This window comes from Pagrus pagrus (assembly GCF_965226575.1).
Source record: "Pagrus pagrus genome assembly, chromosome: 2".
NCBI classification, from domain to species: domain Eukaryota; kingdom Metazoa; phylum Chordata; class Actinopteri; order Spariformes; family Sparidae; genus Pagrus; species Pagrus pagrus.
The window spans coordinates 9315190-9332658 of record NC_140186.1 but is presented as its reverse complement, the minus strand read 5'-3'; the positions used below and the strand labels follow the sequence as shown (position 1 = coordinate 9332658).

General features: G+C 42.5%; 1 protein-coding gene across 7 annotated transcripts in view; it reads right to left on the bottom strand.

Annotated features, from left to right (window-relative positions):
* Positions 1 to 16149, bottom strand: part of fat1a (FAT atypical cadherin 1a) — a 75896-nt gene extending 59747 nt beyond the window's left edge. For 4 of the 7 annotated variants that reach the window (XM_084377012.1, XM_084377014.1, XM_084377015.1 and 1 more), the window contains exons 1-2: positions 14068 to 14196; positions 9207 to 12496 (exon numbers count right to left, since the gene is read on the bottom strand). In XM_084377012.1, coding sequence (XP_084233138.1) covers positions 9207 to 12468 — 3262 coding nt within the window. In that variant the 5' untranslated portion in view covers positions 12469 to 12496; positions 14068 to 14196. Of the gene's footprint in view, positions 1 to 9206; positions 12497 to 14067; positions 14198 to 15774 lie in introns of those variants that run through there. The other 3 variants (XR_014624407.1, XR_014624408.1, XM_084377013.1) reach the window with 2 other exon arrangements.
* Positions 16150 to 17469: the final 1320 nt, after the last annotated feature.

Here is a 17469-nt window from a genome sequence, read left to right as displayed (position 1 = left end):
AGACCGCCAGTGGAACCAAACATGTATAGAAAATTGCAAACGTTAGACATAAATAGAAGAAATGCAGATGCTTATGTGAGCCGTCCTTAGCGGAGACACAAATGAGAAGGAGGATAAATGTTTCAGACTCCCGCAGAGAGGGAATTAGAGGAAAGAGCCCTTTAAACAAAGATGAGAATGAATGGGAAGGTAAAATGCTTAGAGAGGTTTGTGTGAGGGGGAAGAGGTACGGCAGAGCAGAGGTGGTCATGTGTGCACAGGCACACGTGTTAATAAGACAAAGTACAAGAGAGAAGAAGAGGCAAACGGGGAAGTATGAGACATCTTTTGTGCCTCTGCCAAGGAGGTGCCCATGCTTGAGTGCTCCCCTGTTTGACTGGCAGACACCAGCGTAGCAGAACAATTCCACTTTCACCAGGGTCATGCTTTTTGCTCACAGCTCTTCGTCTCGTATCAGCGTACAGGAGATAACTTCATATTTTGTTGTTAAAAAACTTGAGTGCAGCTGTAGCTCTGAGAGGACTGTTACTGTACACACTTTGGCCTTTTCAAGCTAAATGCCAGTGCCAACTTTTGTTCGTATTTATCTCAGAATTAGCTCAAAAGCAGACAAATTACCATAAATGTGTACGATAGCACGGAATCCGAAAATCTATCTGCAATGGCCTTTGACAGGATAGTCAGTAACAAAGCACTTGAAAGGTGAATCTGAAGAATTTAGTTGCCACACCCATCCCATATAACTAACCTACCCACTAACGCAGAAGCAAAACCTGCCCTTAGGCCACAAGGAGAATAAAAACAGACCGTGCACCAGCCTCTGCCAGATTTGCTTTCCGCTTTTTTTCTCTTGCTCTTTTCTATTCCCTCTGGCTTTGTTCTTCAAAGTTACTTGAGCGCAGTGGCTGTGCGGTGGAGTCTTCAGACAGTCAAAGGATTTCGAATTATCAAGGCCAGCAGGTATTTTATGTGCGAGTGTACTTGAAGCAACGTCCTGTGCAGATACACAATGAGTTCATTCTCTACAAACTTTACAGTCACAGGGAGGGCACAGTTTGAAGGGGGTGAAATCTGCTTTCGAAAAGCTGCTTGAAACTGTTCACTGCATGTCACAAGTTGTCAAGTGAAAGAAAATAGACCTACTAAATATAGTAGATACAAGATTAAGACAAAATCCTGATTGTCTCATGTACTGATTTTCTAGTTTCTGCTCAGACTCTTACTGGAAACTTTAAGCATTAACAATTCAACTAAAATGTTGTAAATCTTTGCAGCCAGCTTAGTGTACACCAGGACTTCTTCCTTCACTCTGCAGCTGAAAAGTTGGGGCTTGCTTTGAACTACCTCAGTTAATTCTGCTCACCCCTACCCCACATTCCTCAGTCTCTCAGGCCTCTAGCTCACATGCTTACATAAACTTTCTCAGTGCTTTCTCTCCCCACCTCTCTTTCCACAGCCCTGGCAAAATGCTTCAAATTCCTCTACCACGTTGTATGGCCTGGTGTAATAGAAAGAGTCCTAAACGAAGCTTTCTGTTACCCAGCAACTTAATATCACATCATCCCAATAGTTCCCAGACATCTGTAGCCAAAATCCAGGCTTCAAAGAAGTTAAGCCTGTTGGTATTAATGCCTGAACCCTTTGAAAAACCCAAAGATCTGAAGTACAGTCCAAGGCAGAAATACGTTTTGTTGTTGTGTATTAAAAGTGTTGCCTGAAGCGTTGGTTTCATCATGTCAGTGCAATATGATGCAGTGGTTATTGGTAAAGACGATTTTAGTCGATATAAATAGATTTTTTTTGGTCCTTCAATTAAAGACTTTTTTTTCATGCCATTGGAGAAAAATGTGCTCGGTTGCACAGGTTTGTTTCAAACTAGTGATTTATTAAATCACTTACATGTTTGACGCAATTCATTTTAATTAAGTAACAAGTAAGTGTCCACTTCTGACAACTAAATTAAGTTTAAACATACATGGAGATGCTAATTTTAGCAATACCTTTGTTTTTGTGTTTTAAATATCTCAGCCAAGGAAGTTTTATTTTCACTTGTGTCCATTAGTTTGTTTGTTGGTTGGTTCATCGACAAAATTAAATAAAAAAACTACTGAACTGACTTACACAAAACTCTGATAGAGGATGGCTTCAGCCCAAAATAGACCCCATTAACTTTTGGTGCAGCTCCAGATAAAGGGAATATTTCCAGGATTTTTTCGTTACTTTATTTAACATTGTGGAGTAGTGTGTTTTTCGACATTTTGTCAGTTTCTCAGGGAATAAAGCAAGGATCTTGATGAAATAAATCGGCCGTATTTAGTTGGCTGGCATCTATGTGTGATTACAAAAGGGAACTGTAGGGCCTTGGCGGAGGTATGTGCTCTGCTGAGTAACACTTTAGTGTTGGAATTAGATTTTAAATAATCTCAAGTGATCATAGTCAGAGTTCTTTGTTAATCTTTTTTATGCATTTATTGTTCCACTTACAAGTTTTATATGAGCAGGCTTACGGTAAGTACCATGGCTCTCTGACTCACATTAATACCTCTGTTTTGTTTGAAGGCCACAAAAGGCTCATAGTAAATTAGGATAGGTCTCGGAGATAATCATAGCGATGACACAGTATCACACACAAAGAAACCATGTCTATCTTATCTCTTTCAATATCTCGGCCTATTGAGCCAGTGAGACTTTTCCACTTCATGCATTACTGCGCACGCTGTACTGTGTACTGTCAGTGCTGGCAGAAAAATGGCTGTCGACAGCTGGCTTAAGGGGAAAATGGTACTTAAGACAAGCTCCATCATTTTACCAGCCTAACAAAGCAGAACACTGACACTGCATACGTCCGTGTAATCCTTTTGTTTTTATGTTTGTTTGTTACACAGCCAGTACTGATAATGACTTCAGAATTTCTTTAGCCATATTGTATTTGTGACACACGTCAAAAGAAAAAAATATATTTATTTATTTGTGCACTGAGCTTTGGAACAAGACTGAAAAAATCTTTTGATACAGTTGTTACATCTCTGTGATGCATGCCTGAATGGGTTTTTCTTTGCTCGTATTTTTAAAAATTTGCCTATTAATTCCAGTTGAGATAGCTTTTGGGACTTAGCTGACGATACAAAGCTTCCATTGTTACTGGGAACAGCGTTATTTCAAAGGCCTTTGAACAGGCCTCAGAGCAATACTTCTTGATTCAATATCACACTATTATTTTGGAGCAATTACTATACCTCCTAGCTCAGAAGAGCTCTCTGCCTGTGTCCTTGATAACAATGAGGAGTCCGTCTTCATTCATTTCTATACCCCCACCCCTTTTCTACCTTACTACACTGTAGTCCTCTGTATTTCCTTTTCATACAGCAACCCCAGTGTGGCCAAAGGAGCATATTGACTTTGAGCTGACAGCAAACAATTTTCCCAAGAGAGGATAATATGAGACGAGATTCATGCTATCTCCCCAGGTACCACCCTAGTGGCCTCAGGGCTTCCCGTCCATGAAGCTGAGCCAAACACCACAGTACAAGACTACAGATCAATACCTCTTTAACCGTCAGAAAAAGCAGCATTACGAAAACAAAACACCAAATAAAACATTGTTAGCTTCAGTATTTTTGGAAGTATGCTTCATCCCTTTTTTGCTCACAGCTTGATGAGAAGATTGATAGATGAAAATTCACAACTAGAGTGCTGCAGGAATTACTATTTTTGCAGAATAGCCCAGAAGTAAGCATCCCCCTGGTTCCCTCGACAAAAAGCCTTAGGGATTTTTCAATTGGATTGCTATTATTATTCTGTCCACTTTGTAATAAATTCAAAAATCCCTCAATGACTGTTAGAAAAGCACTGTATTATAGTAACCATTATGCTTAAAGTAACCAACAAAAATGTGTCTGTGAAGACTAAAATTTAAAGATGAAAAGTTTTGTTAAAAAGCCAACATGGCCAAAGCGATTATTGGTTGACAGACAGGAAAATGTATTTTTCTACACTCACTTCACTTCACCTGAGTGTATTTGTGGCCAGGGCTGTCAAGTATCAGACAGCATGAAATTGGCTATAAATGCTTGAAATAGTCACTGAAATTTGAATAAAAGGATAAAAGGATGTCAGTATCTCTTATATCTCTGCCATAATTTAGCAGCGAGAGCCCCTGGTGAATATGCTCAGATGTGTCTGTGGGGAAAATGCTAATGTTTTTTAAAATATCACTGCTGTTTGTTCTACTGAACACTACACACAGCTGTTCGGGGCAGTTGTTCTATTTAGCACCAGTGAAGTATGAAATAATGACAAACTAAAGGTGTTTAATAAAACTGTTGTCTGAGCGTTAAAATTTAATAAGCAAAGCGACTTCACATCATAATCAACTTACGGATGTGCCGCTGTGAGAGAGACTGCTTTAAAAATGTAAAGTCTGCGATATTATTACATCAACAGGAATAGAAAGTATAAATCTAATTCATGAGAGTCTTAGCATGACAACGGTTAACGCACAATGAAGTACATCCTCCGCACATCCTCTGCACAAGGCAGCCTTAAGTTTCTTTAAAAAGATTTAATGGACTGAGAGAACAACATCTTTTAACGAGGGAAAGTGTGTTTTTCATTTAGCAACCTACAATCAACTTTGTCCCGCTGCACATTCCTGGTCCCGTCTCCACAGTAACAGCACTCAAGCAAAGACTATTTGGAATCATGTGCCACTTTGCAGTCCCACTTTCATCTCAAACATATAGGCGGTGAATTGTAAATTAGGGACAGAGGGCGACAGATTTCACTTTTAGCAAATTATACGTGTGTTAAAACACAGACCATAAACAAATACAAGCATACATTCTTTTCATTATCGCCAAGAACCGCTTTTCTTTAACGTAAGGACAGTGGAAAAAGTGAGGAGGGATGGACTTTTTTTCTTTGGTGGAAATGGAAAACACACTAACAGGACTTTGTCATTACGCATCAAACTGTTTCATTTGCTTTCACAAAGGACGCATTTACAGCACAGGCTGCAAACAGCTTCAAGTGAAAGGGCAATGCATATATTATCCAACGAGAAAGGGCAATGCATATTTTATACAAACAGCATCTGCGTCTCATCTAGACTGAACACACTCTGCCATGGTCACCTTGTATACTGGATGATTTCACTTCATGCTGAGACACAACTTCCTTTGAACACACTTTCAAAGTAAGTTGTGTCTAGCTCCATATCATCACCTCCAGTGCAATATGGCCTTCACTTTCAAGCAAGGCAGACACACAAATTGATTGTCCTCTGACCTAAGCTGAATGATATTTACTCAAGGATTGGGTGATATTGCATAAAACTGAAATCAGAGTATATTGACTGAATAAAAGACAGATCGATAGAAGAGAATTTAGGTGTAATACTTGGTCTAACAGCAGCATACCTTTTACCTCCTTTATTTTCCATGAAGCACTGCCCATCATCCCTTCCTGCCTCTTGCCGATGCAACACATTTGCATTTACAGCTCTGGGGCTAATTTAGTAGCAGTGTTTGGCTAGAGGCATTCTTGACTACAGATTCTTGCCTAGTGTGGGAGTTCTGTCCAAAAGCAGAGCCACAGAGCTTTTAATTCAAACCCTCAATACATTTTTCACCAAACATAACAGCAAGTCATGCAATGCTCTATTTAAACGCGCTAAAAAAAAAAAAAAGGTGCCTTGAGAGGGTGTCTCTTCCTCTTTGACCTCCCATATTCCTGGAATTGTCTGCCTGAACTTGTGATCAATAAGGACTAAGCTTCCTGATTTGCACCCTCTCCCTTAGTCATCCCAGACGATAGGAAATAAAAAGGCGGTTACTCATTGACAATAAGAAAAACCTTGCCTTTTATATCTGCTGGTTGATGCCTGAAGTGAGGTGTGTCCGGATGAATGTGAGTCAGGTGTACTTAGAGGAGTGGTGACTTGCTTGCGTTCCTCATGATAAGCATTGTTTTATTGCTCGTCTGTTATGGCTAGCAGTGGAAGTCGGCCTCAGATGGGTTCAGCTGATTAGCTGACCCCGTAAACGCACATACTTCTTTGGCTATATTTAAATTGTGGGCTCTGTACAAGGAGTTATAATCCTCACAACTTTCCTCAGTACTGACCCACATACAGTACACAGTGCTCTTTTGGATTACTCTACAGCCATACTGTCAGCTGAGGGTGCGTGTCCGGCCAGGGGGGAGCTAACATCTTTAAAAATTGTTTTCCATGGTTTTAGGGCACCAGCTGCAGAGCCTTACTAAAGAGGAAATGTTGAAAAAAAAAAAAAAAAAGCAATTACATCGGCCATTTGCCACACTTGGCACACAAAATTGGCATGAGCCCTTTAAAATCCATATCGGTCGACCTCTCGGGCCCCAATATGTAAAGCTGGAGCCAGCCACTTTTGGCACACAAGCCCTCATAAGTACAGAGTATGCCTCCTCCCCAGCACAAAATGGTGGAAAACAAAGTACTACTGGCTGGTGAAGGAACTAAAACCTCTAGCAAACCATGGCATGCACGTATATTTTTATAAAGTTAGATGAATAGATCATGGCTTAAGTCTAATGCTGGACTCATTTTCAAGAGCAGAATGACCAGCTTGCTCTGTTTCGGCCGAGTCTCCATGTGGTTAATGAGTTAAACATAAACCTGCTTTTAGTATGTCAAAGTTCAGATTTGTTGCTCCTGGTATTTCAGGTCACAATCAGTCAAAAATCGCTTGACTTGACTGGTAAACTTTCCAATTAAAGCGAGGAAAGGTACATTTGGTCACCAGCATGAGAAGGGGCCCAGAAAAGAAAGAGTCTTGATAAGAGTAAGTTTAAATTAAGATGGCACCGAGCCAGTGACCACAGAGCTTTTAATAACACGGAGAATGTCTGGGCAAACAGTTGCCATGGACTCCCTGAGCAGTCCGACAGGAAGGAACCATATCAGGAGAAGGAGAAGACGTGGCTTGCATACCAGTGTTTTACTTCAAATTGTTAGTAAATTATAGCAGCACAGCATTCAATAAACAGCAAACAAAGAAAACCACTCCTAAATAGAACTGCTATTTCTCACAAACAAATAAGTTGTTTGTTCCTCTTGTGGTTTAGGAACGTCAGTCAAGTGGGTAGGAAGCACGGCCCGTTTGCCCGATCTAAAATACAACCTTTGTTCAAAATTCTTAGATACACCTACTCTGTGAGAATCACTCTCTCTCTTCTTGCGTCAGACACCACTGAGTCCACTGCACAGCAACACCTTTTTTTTTTTTTTTTTACCCACAGAGTAGTTTTTGTGGATGCTACTGTAAGAGGAAAAGCTGAAGGAATGGTAATTTATACTTTGGTAATAGAGAACAAACAAAACACTACAACATTGCTAAAACCATGCAATAGGCTGTGTACTCAAAACAAACACAACTGCATGGGTTTAGGATTGCAAGCGTCAACTAAAACAGGAAAAGACTTGAACAGTCTTCCCTCGCTCCTTCCCACAAATTCCATAACTGAAGGTGTGTGGCTCCTGGCATTTTTCCTCACACCACTTTTTCATTTGTTTTCCAATTTTAGACCATTTTAAAACATTCTGGTTAAGATTCACAACATGCAGCTGCAGCGCTGAGTATAAAGTGGGGTGTGCTTATATTTTTCTTTTAGAAGCAAAATATTCTAAATGCATATGGTCGCCTTAAAGACCGCACCCTTCATCTAGTGAAATCATAGGAGGGGCATTACCACCTTGGCTGTATTTAGTTGTCTACTGACCTCAGATGTAATCCATAATGACAGGACCCAACCCAGGACAATCCTATCATTGCACCTCCTGATAATCACTTAATATAGGCCTCTGGGATTAAGTAGAAGATCAGACCAGGCTCCATGAGTCTGTACCCTACACAGGATTTTCAGTTAAAAACCTACTAGCTGCTGGCCTGCATGTGGCCCCACAAAGACTTACACTGTAGCACTGCAGTCCATTTGAGATCTATGCTATTCCTCGTAAATGAGCATGAAGCACAGAAATACAAAGAAACTGAACTTATACAACATAGACTTGTCATTCTTGCACAAAAGCACAGACAGACCAAGCTTTAAATATCACAGCATCGCTGTTCATAAAAGTAAATCTTATTACAAATCAAATATCAACCCACCACCACAGAAACAATCACAAACACACCACAGCTGACACAGCTCTGGAGGACAGATGCTTCATATAAGCTCGTCTGCTCATGCTGCAGAAGACAGTATTTCCCAACAGGTTCACTGAGAGAACTGTCAACTTATGGAATTATTCACATATACCTGATTTGTAAAAAAAAAAACACATTAAAAGTACTTTTACAACAGCAAAAGTCAGCAGCAGACTAATAAATTCCAATCCCAGCGTCCTTATGTAGATATGAACCTTTGAGGTTACATGTGCCAAGAGAAATCAATGTATTATGCATTAAGTTTCACTGCCTCATTTAGACATTAAATATGTATAATGCAGAGAGAAATTTAATTTCAAATAGGGGAGGAAAAAAAATCCCATTAAGCTGCCCGAGAATGTGGATACCAGGTTTAAAAAGGAGGGCAGCCGGCCAAGTCCAAAACATCCAAATCAGGTGATTGCTAGGTTTTGGGCAGGAACTCCTGGAATTCCAGACTGCTTATTTTGAGCTAATTTGAGTCAGCTGTTAAAATCATTCGGGGCAGCTGAGCAAGTATTAACATATTTTCTTCTAAATAATAAGCAAGCAAAACCTGCCTCCAGTACAATATTGAAACTTAGTGGTTATGAGAAACTTCTTTTTAACATTTTGTTAGAAGATATTAACCTTGTGTCTACGACCACTTTTTCAAACTCAAAATATTTTAAAAAATTATTAAACATTGGTGTGGAAAGAGGAGGTGAGATCACTCAGAATCTTCTTACTACTGCGGCCACTACTGAGGAATGTCTACACAGGTCTGAGAGACAGCTGGTCCATCTGTTCCTGCCGTCAACTCTCCCAAAGAAGAAAAAATGACTGGAATCAGGAACTTCACCCGCCTCCTGTTAAGACTTCCTTTACTGCACTCTTCCACACTCTGATATGACTGAATAAACTCGAGCTGCATAAAACTTTCCTTATGCAAATTATTTCAAGATGATGTATGCCTATTTCAGAAAGTAGCACAATCTTCACATTGTTCGACAGAGGCACTGAGAAAAGACTGAGACTCACCAGTTTCCTCGTCGATGGTGAATATCCCCAGGCCGGATCCGTCTCGTATGGAGTATCGAATCTCTCCGTCTTGTCCTCTGTCTTCATCTTCGGCTGTCACAGTCATCACAGAAGTCCCAATAAGCGCATCCTCTTTTATAAATCCCTTTTCCACAAACGATCGGAACAAAGGCCTGTACAGATTCTCGTTCACGTCCACCACGTCCACCTCAATGAAACAGGTTGATGACAAGGACATGGGCTTCCCTTTGTCTTTAGCTTTTGCTGTCAGATTGTACACTTGTCGCGTCTCGTAATCTAGATTCTGCACGATGCGCAGAGCACCGCTGAGCTTGTCTACTTCAAAATTCCCATCTCCGTTATCAATAAGGCTGTATCGTACCTGACTGGAAGGTCCAATGTCGGGATCGTGAGCCTCCAGCCACATGATCACAGTACCGATAGGGAGGTCTTCCCTCACCTTCACGCGATAATTGGGGGGGACAAATTTAGGTGGATTATCATTCACGTCTTCCAAACTGATTTTAAGCGGCACAGTGGACACTAACTGAGGCTCGTTCACTGCCTGGTCACGTGCCGCAATCTTTAAGATGTAAACTGGATTGAGCTCGCGATCCAATGGCTTAGTCACAGTCACCACACCAGTCTCCTCATTAATGGCGAATTGATCCGTGCCTCCCAAAATTGAATACTTAACGACTCCGTGATCTCCTTGATCTTTGTCTGTCGAATCCACCTGGATGATTTCTGTCCCAACAGGTGTGCTCTCACTTATTTCAACTGAATACGAGTCTTGCAGAAATTGAGGGCTATTGTCATTGGCATCTAAGATCTTAACACCCAAGAGGCGGGATGAGGATTTCTGCGGTATGCCAAGATCATAAACTGTGATATTGAGGGTGTAAGAGTCAGTTGTTTCCCTGTCAAGAGGAGAATAAACCAAAAGCCATCCAGTTTCCATATCTACTATGAAGCGGCTTTCTGTGTCTCCTCCTGATATAACGTACACAAGTTTCCCATTGAAGCCGCTATCTGAGTCTGTGGCACTTAAATGGACAATCCGAGCCCCGACAGGGAGGTCCTCTTTAACTTCAATAACACTGGGGAAAGTCTCTGCAAACTGCGGAGAGTACCGGTTGACTGAGTGAATGTCCATTAAGTTGTCATCCGGCTCAGTTTGCGAGTGGATTTTGCTGCCTTGAAGTAGCTTTTCAGCCAACATGGTAGCGACACCAGTTTCAACACACTTTAACTGGACAGGCTTGCGTGCCGTGATGACAGTAATGTTCATGATCATTGGCTGAGTCTCGTGTTCGCCGTCTGTCGCAATGATTTGTAAACTATGAAGGGACACTTTAGCTGCCTCTCCCTCACTCAGCGTGTGCTTCAGTGAGAGCACGCCAGAGTTCGGGTTCAGCTCAAACAGATCAAGATCATTCCCAGCTTTAATGTTGTACCGTACTAGCTGCAGTTCATCAGCATCTATGGCAGACACTGTAGTTATCTGCTCTCCCACGCCGTGATCTCTCGGCACAGTCACTTCACAGTCTACATTTTCAAACAAGGGCTTATTGTCATTCAGGTTATTTAATGTTATGGTGACTGATGCCTCCACCTCCCTCCGGAAAGGGGATCCCCAATCTGATGCCCGGACTTTAAGATTGTAAATCCTTGGCATGAGCTCATAATCTAGGACCTCTGAGGTGCTGATGACACCAGAGAAGTAATCGATGACAAACGGCTGAGGGCTCAGATTGGTGATGCTGTAGGTCACGTAGCCGTTTTCACCTCTGTCGAGATCAGTGGCTTTAACCGTAACCACACTGGTCCCTGTGGGTACGTTCTCATCAACGGTGGCCTTGTAAGATGTCTGCTGGAACTCAGGTGCATTGTTATTCACATCAATCACGTCGACGATCACTTTTGTTGCCGCTTTTTTGTCAGTGGTGATCACGTCTAGCTCAAATCGGGGGGAGGAATCAGCATTGATTGGTCCTGTAGTACTGATTAAGCCGGTATCTGGATTGATGGTAAATCTGTTCTTGTCAGATTTGTGTCTAAAAGCGTATTTTAGCTGTGGATACTTTGGCACGGCTGTTACCATAGTGACAGGGGTATGAAGAGGGGCAAATTCACTCAGATTGACTCTGTAAACTGCCTTTTCAAATATAGGAGGGCCCACTTTGAACTGCGCTGAAGTGACATGTACCAATTTAACGGATGAAAATTGAGGGGGGCTGCCTTTGTCCTTCGCCTGTAAAGAGAGGTTATATCCAAAAGGCTGGCTATCCCAGTCTACCTCTTTGACTGCCTTTATTTTATACTCCTTGCTCCCTGGACTGGTTCTCACAGCCTTGAATTGCTGAAGAGGGTCACCGGCCACAATACTCAACGATGCTATTTCTCCATTTGGTCCGTGGTCACTGTCTTCCACTGTCACAATAGCATAAGTGGGGTCATTGTCTGCGTCAGAGGGGACCAAAGTAACAGCAGTGATAACAGGTGCATGCTCATTGGCCTGCTCCACCCTCACTGTGAGTTTGGCCATGCTACTGAAGCCACTGCTGCCGTACAGCTTCATCCCTCTATCCACCGCAAGGATCTCCAACTCGTACAGCTTTGTCTCAGAGAAGTCAAGTTTGCCAGTCAGTGTCACCACGCCGCTTGTTGGATGAACTGCAAACATGTCCGTCCACTCTCTGAAACTGTAGTAGTATTCTCCATTCGTACCGATATCTGCATCCGTTGCAGTGACCTTGGCCACACTGGTGCGTATTGCCGTGTTCTCTGGCAGAGAGATGCTGTAGGATGTCGGAGAGAAGAGGGGCCTCAGATCATTCGTGTCCAGTACCTGCACCTTAACTCGAGTGCGACACTCCACATTAGTGCTCCTCTCTGAGGCTTTAACAGTCAGCATGTAGTGGTCTTTAACCTCCCGGTTCAGAATGGCAGTGCTGCCTCCTTTGGTCCTTATTCGCAAAAAACTGAAATCTCCCAGCAGGTAGTCCTCTGCCTTGAACAGGTTCTCATTGTCTCCAGAGATGATTTTGTACCGTACCTCCCAGGCTGGGTCCGAGATATAGATCCCCATCTTGGTGTGACTCTCTAAGAAAGTCTTAGCAGCAGAGTTCTCGTATATGGTGGCATTGTAAACAGGGTGGGTGAATTGCATGGAGGCGGCCCTCACCGTCCTCTGGTTCCCTGCGCAGTCACACAGGAGCTGCAGGAGCAGCACAAGCAGTGAAACCCAGTGCTTCCCCATTATCGTACCGTGATGTTCACAGAACCACCTGGAAACACACAAAACCGGACAGTTAGCATTTAAATACTTTATCGTGCAAAATTCATTTAGTAGACAGAATAACAAGTAATAAAATTAAGATAATAGCCAACCACATTGAAATCATCCGTTTCTACTATCACCCCCTATGGAAAGATCGCCTCAAACCATATCCATTTCTTCACCGAGCACTTTCCTGTCTGCTTTAAATATCATTACAAGTGATGGCTGGGCAGATAAATGGCTAAATAGGTTCCATGTGGAAATAAGATAAAGCGGAGCAGTGAGTCAGGTGAGGAGATGTGAGCCTGCACTGCTCCCATGTCTGCACAGTGCCAGATGCCAACTCTGCACACTTCACAACAGAGGAGCCTCATTTATCCAAAAACATCAGTTTAATTAGCTCGGAGACAGAATCGGCACTATGAAAACATGTACATCTTTAATTTCCTTGTCGATTTTGAGGCTGCACATTTAATACTGCTTTCTTTTTAACTCGTGCATGGAAATGCAATGTAATTTAATATCTGTCTGTGGATCTGAAAATATCTTAAGTCACACAACTGTGTAATACACGAACTTACAAAAGATGCAGGACCAAATACAGAAAACCCGAGCACGTGATCGCTCCTTTCCCATCTCATCAAACTGCAATCACTGCCGAAGCCACAGAGGAGATGACTCTGAAAACGCTTTCAAATTGCAGATTCATTCGTTTTTACAGCCGCTTTACAACGTCTCGGAGCTGCGTGGGAGTCCGGAGCCTACAAAGACGAATAAAAAGCAGGTCGTTGCTGTGTCTGCGCAGGAGAGCCGCTCATAAAAAGAAGATAAAAAAAAAAAAAGAAAAAGCTACCATATTTACTTATGGTGTGTCAAAATGACCCAAGCGGGGTTTAGTTATTAAAGCTTTATGCGGGGTTAATAAGTGACAGAGTGGAGCAGAAGTCACCTTAAATCTAAAACTATCGCCTGCAGGTACAAAAGAACCATCTGCTTGTTGGCGACCATTGTAAAAACACACACACACACAAAAAAAGATTCCGGCAAGAAAAACTTCTTTACAGTTTATTACTACACATGCAATTAAAAAAAACACATTTAGCATTTGCTGTATTGGGTTTCTCCGCAGCTGAGCCGCTTTCTTTAAGAAAAAAACTAAATGTTTGAAGAAGTTAGGAGCCTCCAGACTGTTTCATTTCTGACCCCCATCCCCCAACTAAGAGCCATTCACTTCGTGAGACGATGGCAGCCGAGCGCAGAGCACAAATCTGCTCGAAAAAAACCCTCCTCGCACTTCTTCTCCAGCACGGCGCTAAAAAAAAAGCAACGCGCAAACTACTCTCAGATTGAATAATGAACACGAAACCCCCACAATGTGTCAAAAAACCACGCCGAGCTGATAAGTTTAGTTTGAGGCTAAACTTCTCGACAGAGAGAGAGAGCAGCGGCGGCTGGTTTCTCAGCTCACAATAGCCCAACAGCCGAGCTCAACTTTTTCAAACGCAAAAAAGATGCCGAAGCTCAAACGCCGATGACTTTAAAAGCGCCGGCGAGTGTAAAAAACAACGGTTCACATACCTCTTCTCTTAAAAGTCTCGTATATTTGGAGGTTTTGCATGTAGTTTATGTAGTCCAAATCTCGGCATGGTAATACGTGGACTTGCCTCCTCTCCGTTACTCCATCTACCAGCAGCAGGCAGCCTCTCTCTTTCCCACCTCACCGCCTCCCTTTCTCTCCCACACTGGCGCTGGCCGGTATCTCTCCGCGCTGCGCACGTCCGGATCTACTTACCGGCTTGGCAGCGGGATAAAACCTCTCCGCTGTGAACCCAGGACCAGGGGACTTTAATTTCCCTGTGCTTGCATTATATATATTTACCTAACATGTTGTGAGAAGGTCCAAAAAGCAGTGTTTAAGAAAATCAGATCAGCTTTTAAATCTGGAATAATCACTTCACCTATAGCCCCAGGGCAGCCTTTTCTGTAATACGAGCCTCCCTTTAAAAAAAACGTCACTTATACTTTGATGGGGCATTTTGATTATGCAGATTTTTTATTGTCGTTATGATTTTTGCTCACATTGCTCGTTGCGACCATTTAGATTATTCGGCTTTACATGAGATGTAATTTAGCAACCTTTTTTTTTTCTCTCTCCAAACATGACTAATTTATAGTTCCGTTTTATCTCCATCTTTGCTCATAAACTCAACTAAAATAGCCTTCAACAAAGTTCTCCTGAGGTTACCGGACACTCCACGTGAGATACCCTCACAAAGGGCATAAAAGCCTCGTCCTGCCCAAATGGGACTAACCTTAATCCAATATTCAGCTCCTCAGCTGCAGCCCAAACCACTTACGCGCCGTAACGAGGTTGTTTTGTGGGGGGAAAAAATAAATAAACAAAAAAGGCGAGTTTAGTTTGACCTCGAGCTGGCGGTGGGCAAACAAACAGCACAGAGATAGTTTTAACTAGACAATAATTTATGCTCGCTGTGTTGAAAAATGAGCCGTGAATTCACATCATAATTTTGCTGCCAGCTTGAAAAGGTGGATAAAGTCTGTTCGTGCGAATGAAATCTCGGTCCGGGCATCTCTGGTGTTGATAAATAGACTCATAATACTTGCAAATGCAAACTTCCTCGCGCGTGTTGCTGCATTTTTGATGTGTTTTAACATCAATTCCGGAGATTATCTTCTTCTCGTTATTCTTACTAATGTAATTGTTTTTTAATGGCCTGGGGTAGGCGGAAAATATAGTGCCCAGCAGCGCGTCCCGGGTATTTTTTTTTTTTCTTTTTGCATTTTGGCATTAGAGCAGGGTGACTGATGGTGGAGGTGCACTCGCCATGAAGGCACTGATCCCATCAACCCCCCTCCTCACACAGTCATGCTGACTGCTCCTCAGACCAAAGCTGCAGCACATTCCCTCCACAGGAGCTCAGGAGTGTGGCTGCTATGCGATTGATGGCGCTGTCTCACTGCTCTTGCCCGGACTGCAGTGATACGAGCCGGTGCGCCTGCAGAAAGCTCCGTGCTGCATGCAGCTTGACAAACTCGTCAACTTGTACCGCTCCTGTGTGTGTGTGTGTGAGTGCATGTGCGTGCGAGTGCGCTCAGCGTGCGTATTTGCGCATTTGGCATGTTTTGGCACAAGTCAGTCAGAATTACTCACTTTCCCTCGCCGCCCTCTCAAAGATGCTCCGAGTTGAGCGCAAAGTTTCAAGAGTCATTTTTAGAAACTAAAGCGTGAGCTCAACGCTTGTAATGTCACTCAGAGCTACTCACCAGACCAGCTGGATGATCGCCGGCTGCCGCTCAAAACTTCACTTCACATAAATCCTGGCAGTTTTTTGGGGGTAAACGATTTTTTGTTGTTGTTGCGAGCATCTCTCTCTCTCTTTCAGATGAGCGAGGTTTGTGTTTGCGAGAATCCGTCACCCTCTTCCTCCTCAGTCCCTCACAGACCTCTGAGCCTTCCGTTCCGATCCGCTCGCAGCCTCAGAGTCGTCATCACACTTGGTGGCTTGATACAGTAGAGCTGTGGGCTACGGGCTGCCTCGCTCCTCTCCTCCACAGCGGTTCAGGTGGAGTTGCATGTTGCTGCCTTCAGGTGATATCGGAAATATCGCAACTCCTGACAGAAGCGCGCAAGAAAGTCAAAACGGCAAAAATACAACTCGAGTAAAGAGCAAAGTCGTGATTTTCTCGCCTACATTAGTCCCGTTCGGAAAAGTGACAGAGCTACTGAGGGGGCGGAGTGAAGGGAAGTCACACCAACATCTGAGGGAGAAAGTCATGTTGTCTTTGGCTATAAATAGCCAATATGTTTTTGTTGCTCTGCTGATGAATCTCAGTTGTTCTGATAAATTTATTCAAATTGCAGCCTGTGCATGGTGCATACTTTCTCCTTCAGCACAGCCCAATATGATGCATTTCCTAAATACACAACAGCCATCGAAACACCTGTTTTTGTTATGCAGGGACATTTTCTTTAATCATTTCTATACAATAAGTCGTTTGAGAAACCACAGTTTGAAAGTAGGTGCATATCAGGATCAGACGCAGACAGCTTGAGCTCTGACGTCACGGATTCCTCCGTCATACCGTGCATGCACAGCTCAGTGTGTTGACCTGCAGTTTAGCTGCACAGCAACCACCTCACAGCAGCATGTGCTTTAAAAAGTGCCCTAAAGCCACGCTTGAGTAAAAGTAAAGATATCGTGTTAGACATTTGCTGCCATTTGTACCAAAGTAATATTCTAAGTATTGAAAGTACAAGTAAAATAAAGATATATTTTCATGTATGTATACTTTTGGTTGACTCTTCTGTTGACCTTATGTTCTTTTGCCTTTGTTTGTAAATCGCTTCGGTCGACTCATGTTGTTGTAAATGTGCTATAGAAATACATTTGATCCATTTCTGTCATGATATCAGATTGTCGCGACACCATTACTGTGGCCATACGCATTCACGATAACGATATTATCGCAATACCTCAAAATACCTATAATAAATTAGCCCCAAAGATACAAGTGAAGGGAGATGGAGAGTCACTCAGTTGCTAGTGAAAAGGCAATCAGATGATGCGTCACACATCAAACGTCTTCACAGGCTTGTTCACATGAAATGATATGTGTATTATTCCATACTTTATAATCACGATTATCATGAATATCATGATATTGCGACACCCTGACCTCCAACTTGACTTAAAATAATTAAAAATGTAAAAATGTGCTCCTTTGGCTCTGATGCAGTAAAAAAAATGAGTAAAAAGTACAATATTTGCCTCCAAAATGCAGTTGCGTGGAAGTATGGAGTAGCAGAAAATGGATAAACTCATGTGAAGTACAAGTACCTCTAAATTGTACTTCAGTTGGCTACAATCCATCGCTCCATTTTTTTTATCGCTTTCTGAATCCTCTCCATTTATGACTTCTGTTCTCGTGCCCTCTTTTGCGAAACCGCTGTGTAGTTTT